The following is a 9631-nucleotide window of genomic DNA, read 5'->3' on the forward strand; positions in this document are numbered from 1 at the left end:
GGACTAGTTGTCTTCAAATTATTGAGATTGATTTTATATAATATAGTGTTTCCATATTTTATGAATATAACAAAAGTCTTGTGTGTGTATATGTGTACGTATACATTTGTATTGTATATATGTGTGTATATATATGTGTGTGTATATATATACATGTGTGTATATATGTGTATATATCCATGTGTACATATCTACACACACATACATACAATACAAATCCTGCTTAGTAGCTGTTTTTGTTTGTATATGTAACAAAAAGAATTACGAAGCAGGACTCTGACCAATAGTCCTTGTGTGCAACAGAGAATTTGCTTTTAATATCTCTTTTCACTTTCTTGGTTACAGACACGTGATCTCTTTTTTGAAAGGTGACAATCACTTTGTCATATTTTATCTGATGCTAATGCTCATAGCCTATTAGTCACGTTTGTTTCCATGAGAAAGAAAAACCACTAGATGGTTATGCTAAGGATTTCTGTCCCTGGAGTGAGAACCGTCCCGAATGTCTCCCACTTTCATAACTCCTCCACACATCTCAGTGGGCCGTGGAGCACATCAATGGGCATGACAGTTATTAAAACAATTTATGAATGTTATGATCCTTTACCAGTATGAGTTATTCTCTGGAGCTTCTAACATGTCAATAGTACTGCGTGGACTGAGTTAAAAGTTAATTCAAAATCTCAGTTTATCCAAGTCTGTTTCTTTCTTACCAGGCACCACCCACCTATGATACTGTGCTACAGATGGAGTATCTCGACATGGTGGTGAATGAAACGCTCAGATTATTCCCAGTTGCTATGAGACTTGAGAGGGTCTGCAAAAAAGATGTTGAAATCAATGGGATGTTCATTCCCAAAGGGGTGGTGGTGATGATTCCAACCTATGTTCTTCATCATGACCCAAAGCACTGGACAGAGCCTGAGAAGTTCCTCCCTGAAAGGTACAAGGCCACTGGGAAAGCAGTCCTCCCTGAACCAGCCTGGTTCAAGCATATTCTGCCTCTCTTAATCTACAGGACAGTCGTGGTCTAGTACAATCATTTGCTTGTCTTTTTATTTTTAAAAGTTTTTTTTCATGAAATTGATCATTGTCACACTTTACAAACCATAGACTAGATAAAAGAAAACTACAACCACCCACAGTCCCAAAAACTTAAAATGAAGGTCATCAGTTATGTCCTTATGGGCCATAAGTGTTCAAAATATAAGGACTCTTTTAAAAACACATGATCACAATGCTATTATTATGTCCCAGAAATGAACATTTTTTTCTTAATATAATCAAATATTTAGGAATCAAGTTTGAATAAAAAACATAGGTCTAATCTTCAAAGAATTTATAGCTTAGTGGAACAGATAGACAAAGAAAGCAGTGATGATACTGCTTTGCACTGCTACAGTAGCATCATACACTCATGTACATTATCTGACTTCAACTATTCTATGGAGATGTGGGGGAGAAAGAGGGAGAGATGGAGAGAAGAAGAAGGAGCAGAAGGAGGAGAGGAGGGATAAGACAAGACAGGGAGGAGAAGGAGGAGAATTAGAAAAACAAGAGAGGAGATGAGAATAAAGTGCAAAATAACAATTTTGAAATAGTGCAAGACGATTTCTTCTTCTTCTTCCTCATGACCAATATAAATGTATCTTGAGGCAGGAATCTACTTTTCCATCAGTCTCATCACTTATGTGCCTTTATAGTGTGAACACATAACCACCCTGAATATAATCTGAGTGTTTATAAATAAATATTCTTTGCAACACTATTTATCTCCTCTCAACAAGACAGAAACCTCCTATAGTGTAACGGGAGTAGAAAGGATCTGTAGCTTACAATTCTCATAGTAAAATAAGCATAGCAGGATTTCAATGACCAGTCCACAAAAGTATCCTGTGTACTACTAGTAGAGGAGTGGGCCCTAAGTAAGAAACCCTAACATGTAACTCTTAGGGGTATTATGTCATTAATTTTTTAAAAATCTACCAATATGGAACCAGGTTCAGTAAGAAGAACAAGGACAACACAGATCCTTACATATACACACCCTTTGGAAATGGACCCAGAAACTGCATTGGCATGAGGTTTGCACTCATGAACATGAAACTTGCTCTAATCAGAGTCCTTCAGAACTTCTCCTTCAAACCTTGTAAAGAAACACAGGTCAGTCAATTTTCTGCATAAATAATGTTTTCTTAAGAATTATTTTAACTGAAGGTCTATATATTTAAAAAAGAACACACCTATTTACTCTTCTACTAATTTCTTCTATGGGCCAAGGAATCTATTTGGGCCCATCAGTGATCTTTAAGGGTGCTTCAGTTCTGGCAGTAAAAAGCTGTAGCATTAAAAACATCATGTAACATCAATGTAGGTTAGCATGGCATGACTATCTGCAGTCTCCTTCAATTTGAGCAAGGTTTAAATTCAGTTTCAAGTCAATTGGAAAGATGGGGAAGTATTTTGCACAATCATGAAGAGCAATTACTATCTTGTTTTGTCTTTTGAATGGTGCTATTCCTTCCCAGAACTTGTAGAAGCCCTCTCATGACAGTGGCTCCCAACCACTAACTGTACATTGGAATCACCAGTGAGCTTTAAAAATTCATGATGCCTGGGACATCTCAGAAATTCTAAACTAATTTGCCCAGAGTGTGGCTTTAAAAGCTCCCCAATTGCTTCTCATGTGAAGCCAAGGTGGAAAATGACTAAGGTATTTCTACTGGATATGAAGGACTACCATGGTCCAAGGCCATCCTTACTGACCTTACCTTCCAGTTGCCTAGCTCTATCCAACTGGGCTCCTTTTCAACCCAATTATAACTCTATTAATCTTCTTCCCTTTCTTCTCCTCATTCTGTTCTTATCTTTCAAGATCTAGTTCAATTCTCAAGCTCTCCAAGGTGTCTTCTCGACCTAGTCCAGGGCTCATTTACTCCTCTGCTCTGTTATTGGTTACTGGAGACTATTATCATATAATTTCATAATTTGCCATTAAATCATTGAGTTTTGTTCTCTATATTTTCTCTGTGTCTAAGAATGTCTTCCCCCATCCATTAACAATATCCTGTCATTTTGTTCCTTTTAAAATATGCCAGTGGTGCCTTGCAAGCGACCTAATCTAATTCAAGCATTTGGTCATTTGGTAAATGTTTAAGGAGTGATGTGCAGTTGATTGGCTTGCATACAAATATTAAGTTTTTTAATGTGAACATTTAACAAATGACATTCATGTATTTGCATGTGTGTTTGTGCTTGCACATGTGCACGTGCCTGTCTGCCTGCAGGGAAAATATATTCATGCCTTTTGGAAAGTTTTAAATAATAAGATATTATATTTATAAAAAGATTTGGGATCTTTTCTCTGAAGAAATTAAAAAACAGATGTCATTTATTCATATTAAGCAAGACCCTATAAATCTTATTTCTAGGTCTCATGTATTTATTAAGCAATTCCACCCCTTAAGCAGGCTTTCTACATAGGAGAGGAAAAAGATAGAGATGATTTCCATATTACTTCCATATTCCACATTATTTGTGGCTTTAGGCCAGCTATGTAGCTATCCTGCATGTGTGCTTAGACAGGGGACGCAGCCCTCAGAGAAAGTAGTCCTCTGGCACACCTGGGATGGGAAAGGTACTCACTTGTAAGTTTCAAGATAGCACTTCTTGATCTCCATGGCAATTTTTTTGCCCATCACTCCATGGAGATCAGAATATCACTCTGTTGTGTTCCCTCAACACTGATGCAGTGTCTGTCTCCATAAGAATGGGGCTAAAAGTTGAGTCAAAACACTGTAAGAATTGAGAGGTTCCCCACTTGCACTACCCTTGGAAACCAAGAGAAAATGTTAAAAAATAAAATGATGATGCTTCCTGAAGGTGTCTTCCCATCTTTACACTAGATGGGTTCAATTGGGAGGAATTACGGGACTCTGGAAGTTGAAGACTGTCCATATAAGTAAAATGTACAATAACTACTCAGGATTACCTTGCAAGTTTCAACATACACAAAATTAACTTTATATGACTCTTCAAAAATAGTTTGCCATCATGCCTAATAATCTGACTTAAATTTTTAAAACTCATCCATTTTACTTAAAATGTAAATCAAAAAGAACACGGATTCCCATGAATTTGTCTGAGGTCAGGCATTGCACAGAATAGGTGCTCCATAAATATTTTGTTAAATGATAGATGATGAATGCTCTCACTATACAATCTTCACACATCTTATAGAGTAAGTATAAGGAATACAAGATTTATAATACTGAAAGTAGTTTTTATATGTTTACAAAGCATTATTGTTATTAATGCATTTTTTTACTTTGATGTTATACTTTCTACTTTTGCTTTATTTAATGCTACTCAATATGCTTATTTAACTGTTGCAGATCCCCCTGAAATTACGCTTTGGAGGATTTCTTCAACCAGAAAAACCCATTGTTCTAATGGCTGAGTCAAGGAATGGGACTGTAAATGGAGCCTGATTTCCCTAAGGAATTCTGCTTTGCTCTTCAAGAAAGCTGTGCCCCAGAACCCCAGAGACTTCAACTTACTTTGTGAATAGAACCCTGAAATGAAGATGGGCTTTATCCAACGTACTGCATAAATAACCGGGGATTCTCTACATGTATTGAGCTCTCTCACAGTCTATATAGAGTGTTATACTCGGTAATGTAAAGGAGATGACCAAATCAGTGCTGGGGAAGTAGATTTGGCTTCTCTCTTCTCATAGGACTATCTCCACCACCCCCAGTTAGCACCATTAACTCCTCCTGAGCTCTGATAACAGAAAACATTTCTTAAAAACTTCATCCACAATCATTAATGAAAATAACAATTATTTTGATGGCTCTAACAGTGACATTTATATCACATGTTATATCTGGAGTATTCTATACTAAGTTTTATATTAAGCAAACCAATAAAAACCTCTTTACAAAAGTATTATCAGATAATCTCCTGCACATTAATGAGAAATCTATAGAACTGAATGACTGAGAACCAACAAGTAAATATTCAGATCATTGTAATCACTGTTGATGTGGGGCCTTTGTCAGAACTCCAATTTGATTATTAACATAGGTGAGAGTTAATCCACTATGACTTTGCCCATTGTTTAGAAGGAATATTCATAGTTTAATTATGACATTTTTGACCAGGCACAGTGGCTAACACCTGTAATCCCTGTACTTTGGGAGGCCAAGGTGGGTGGATCACCTGAGGCCAGGAGTTCGACACCAGCCTGACCAACATGGTGAAGCCCCATTTTTACTAAAAATACAAAAATTAGCTAGGCGTGGTGGCATGCGCCTGTAATCTCAGCTACCTAGGAAGCTGAGGCAGGGGAATTGCTTGAACCTGCAGTGAGCTGAGATCACAGCACCACACTCCAGCCAGGGCGACAGAATGAGACTGCATCTCAAAAAAAAAATTATGCCTTTTTGTAGTACATTTATTTTGTAATATACAACTGAAGCCATTATTATATCATTAGTTTCGATATAATGTTTTCCGCCCATCTCCCCTCATATTTCTGGGAGACAGAAAAAGTTTTCTTACACCTCTTGCATTCCGTCCTCAACTCCTAACTGTCTTAATGCAAAGAACACTTAATAAAAAACAGTTGATTGGTCAATTGATTGGGCAAAATGGCTAAAAGTACTCATTCCTTTTCTTTTCCTATTTCTTCCTTTATTTTCCCTTTTGAATAATTTAGTCCTAGAGGCATTAGGTGGGTGGCAGCCAGATGGTGGCCACACATTAAGGTAGAGAAGAGAGTCATGGTGGTTCCAAGTCAGAGACCAAGTAGGATGAGGACCAAGTGGGTGTCCATGTGGAAACAGCCTGCCTGGGTGTGGGAGTTCAAGCAAGCAGAGAAAGGGTCCACACAGAAGGGTGGCCTGCAAGAGCAGCCAGAGCCTAAATATGGCATGGAGAACCCACACGAGGTGAGGAGGGCATCCATGAGTGGGAAGGGATGGGCAAGGTTTGGCTACATAAAGGGAATTGATCAAATATGTAAATATATTATGGATGATGGAAGCCAGGCTTCTTACCTTTGCAGAAGGGAGTCATGGATTCAGAAAGGGAGAAAACTAGCATGAATCCTGTGAAATTAGATTGGAGTGGAAGTATTCGTGTATATTCATACTCTTCTAGATAGATAGAGGTTTAGATAGGTAATAGATAGATAACAGATCAATGACAGATATAGACATAAATGTATACATGTTTTTGTGTGCATGTACAAAAAAAAAACCCCATATATTTCCTAGTTCTCTCCACTGATAGGGCTAGGCAACAATGACATTTCAATAGCAATGAGCACACTTAGTGCCAAGATCTTGGCTTATGAATACCGTTTTCCACTGAAGGGAACCAGAGCTCTTTAGAGAAATGCCTGATTCCAGGGCCAGGGTTAAGAACGTTCAAGACAAGCCTAGGACACATTTTGTGCCAGGAAGCAAGAAAATGTTCAAATGATTTCCAAGTAATGTTTGGAAATGATATTTGAAAAAGTCTTCCAAATGATAATCCCAAATGATTTCCAAATGATACTTGAAAAAAACGTGAAGACTCGACCAAAGAACTATTAGAACTGATAAACATATTCAGTAAAGTTGCAGGATACGAAATCAATATACAAAAATCAGCAGCATTTCTGTATGTCAATAGTGAACAATCTGGCAAAAATAAAAAAGTAATCCCATTTACAATACCACAGTTAAAACTAAATATCTAGGAATTAGCTTAATCAAAGAAGAGAGCGATGTCTACAATGAATACTGTAAAACACTGATGAAGGAAAATGAAGAAGACACAAAAACAGAAGGACATTCCATGTCTACATATTGTAAGAATCGATATAGTTAAAACTGTCCACACTACTCAAAGCAATGTACAGATTCAATGCAATCTCTCAAAATACCAATGACTTTCATCAAAGAAATAGAGGAAAAGAATCCTAAAATTTCTATAGAACCATAAAAGACCCAGAACAGCTAAAACTGTCTTCAGCAAAAAGAACAAAACTGGAGAAATCATATTACCTGACTTCAAATTATACTACAGAGGTATAGTAACCAAAACAACATGGAACTTGTATAAAAACAGACACATTGACCAATGAAATAGAATAGACGACCCAGAAACAAATCCACACACCTATAGTGAACTCATTTTCAATATTGTTGTCAAGAACATACACTGGGGAAAAGATAGTCTCTTTTGGAGCTGGGAAAGCTGGATATCAATATGCAGAAGAATGAAACTAGACCCCTATATCTCACCAGACACAAAAATCAAATCAAGGTGGATTAAAGACTGAAATCCGGCTGAGTGCAGTGGCTCATGCCTGTAATCCCAGCACTTTGAGTGGCAGAGGCAGGCGGATCACTTGAGGTCAGGAGTTCAAGACCAGCCTGACAAAAAAGGTGAAACCCCATCTCTACCAAAAAACACAAAAGTTAGCTGGGCATGGTGGGGCATGCCCCTAGTTCCAGTTACTCAGGAGGCTAAGGTGGGAGAATCACTTGGACCCAGGAGGCAGAGGTTGCAGTGAGCCAAGGTCATGCCAATGCACCCCAGCCTGGGCAAGAGAGTGAGACTGTCACAAAAAAATAAAAAGGGGGGGGTCAGTTCCAAGATGGCCGAACAGGAACAGCTCCAGGTTACAGCTCCCAGCATGAGCGACACAGAAGATGGGTGATTTCTGCATTTCCAACTGAGGTACCAGGTTCATCCACTGGGGCATGTCAGACCGTGGGTGCAGGACAGTGGGTGCAGCCCACCCAGCAAGAGCCGAAGCAGGGCGGGGCATCGCCTCAGCCAGGAAGTACAAGGGGTAAGGGAATTCCCTTTCCTAGCCAAGGGAAACCGTGACACACAGAACCGGGAAAACCGGGTTACTCCCACCCTAATACTGTGCTTTTCCAGGGGTCTTAGCAAAAAGCACACCAGGAGATTATATCCTGCGCCTGACTCAGAGGGCCCCACACCCACGGAGCCTCCCTCATTGCTAGTGTGTCGGGAATGGTGGAGTCTTGGTCTCACTGACTTCAAGAATGAAGCCGCAGACTCTCACAGTGAGTGTTACAGTTCTTAAAGATGGTGTGTCCGGAGTTTGTTCCTTCAGACATTCAGATGCGTCTGGAGCTTCTTCCTTCTGGTAGGTTCATAGTCTCACTGTCAGCAGTGAAGCTGCAGACCTTCGCTGTGAGTGTTACAGCTCATAAAGGCAGCGTGGACCCAAAGAGTGAGCAGCAGCAAGATTTATTGCAAAGAGCGAAAGAATAAAACTTCCATGGTGTGGAAGGTGCCCCGAGTGGGTTGCCTAGCTGGCTGGCTGGGGCAGCCTGCTTTTATTCCCTTATCTGGTCCCACCCACATGCTGCTGATTGGTCTGTTTTACAGAGAGCTGATTGGTCCATTTTGACAGAGTGCTAATTGGTGTGCTTACAATCCTTGAGCTAGACACAGAGTCACAGAGTGTTAGCTAGATACAGAGTTAGCTAGATACAAAGTACCAATTGGTGTATTTACAAACCTTGAGCTAGACACAGAGTACTGATTGGTGTATTTACAAACCCTGAGCTAGACACAGAGTGCTGACTGGTGCCTTTACAATCCTTGAGCTACTCACAGAGTCACAGAGTGCTAGTCCTCCAAGTCCCCACTAGGTTAGTTAGATACATATTCACAAACTTTGAGCTAGACACAGAATATTGATTGGTGTATTTACAAACCCTGAGCTAAACAAAGAGTGCTGATTGGTGCACATACGATCCTCCCACTAGATATAAAAGTTCTCCAAGTCCCCATCCAGTTCAGGAGCCCAACTGGCTTCACCCAGTGGATCCTGCACCAGGCCTGCAGGCGGAGCTGCCCGCAAGTCCCTAGAGCGCCTGCACTCCTCAGTCCTTGGGCTGTCCATGGGACTGGGCACCACGCAGCAGGGGCCAGTGCCCCTGGGGGAGGCTCAGGCTGCCCGGGAGCCCACCACAGGGTGGGAGCTCAGACATGACGGGCTGCAGGTCCCGAGCCCTGCCCCGCCGGGAAGCAACTAAGGCCTGGTGAGAATTTGAGTGTGGTGCTGGCCTGCCGGCACTGCTGGGGGACATGGCACAACCCCCACAGCTGCTGGCCTGGGTGCTAAGCCCCTCACTGCCCTGGGCCTGTGGTGCCCGCTGTCCTCTCCATGCACCAGTCCAGCTGCACCTGCAGGGCCAGCCGTGCCCACGCCCGCCTCCGGAAACTCACACCGGCCTGCCAGCGCAGCCTTGGTTCCCACCGGCGCCTCTCCCTCCAAACCTCCCTGCAAGCAGGGGGAGGAGGCTCCGGCCTCAGCCAGCTCAGAGAGGGGCTCCCAGGGTGCCGTGATGGGTTGAAGGGCTCCTCAAGTGTGGCCAAAGTGGAAGCCGAGGCCGGAGGTGCTGAGAGTGAGGGTTGCTAGCATATTGTCACCTCTCACTAGCACAGCAGTCTGAGATCTAACTGCAAGGTGGCAGCAAGGCTGAAGGAGGGGCGTCTGCCATTGCTGAGGCTTGAGTAGGTAAACAAAGCCTCTGGGAAGCTCGAACTGGGTGGAGGCCACCGCAGATCAAGGATGCCTGCCTGCCTCTGTAAC

The 9631-nt window shown here is 41.5% G+C and overlaps 1 protein-coding gene across 1 annotated transcript in view; it reads left to right on the forward strand.

Moving 5' to 3' along the window:
• The window catches only part of LOC112621193 (cytochrome P450 3A8), a 95605-nt gene extending 89964 nt beyond the window's left edge, over positions 1-5641 (forward strand). The window contains exons 11-13 of the mRNA XM_025380517.1: positions 717-943; positions 2001-2163; positions 4395-5641. Coding sequence (XP_025236302.1) covers positions 717-943; positions 2001-2163; positions 4395-4490 — 486 coding nt within the window. The 3' untranslated portion in view covers positions 4491-5641. The remainder of the gene's footprint in view (positions 1-716; positions 944-2000; positions 2164-4394) is intronic.
• Positions 5642-9631: the final 3990 nt, after the last annotated feature.

Source organism: Theropithecus gelada, chromosome 3 (assembly GCF_003255815.1).
Source record: "Theropithecus gelada isolate Dixy chromosome 3, Tgel_1.0, whole genome shotgun sequence".
Lineage (NCBI taxonomy): Eukaryota > Metazoa > Chordata > Mammalia > Primates > Cercopithecidae > Theropithecus > Theropithecus gelada.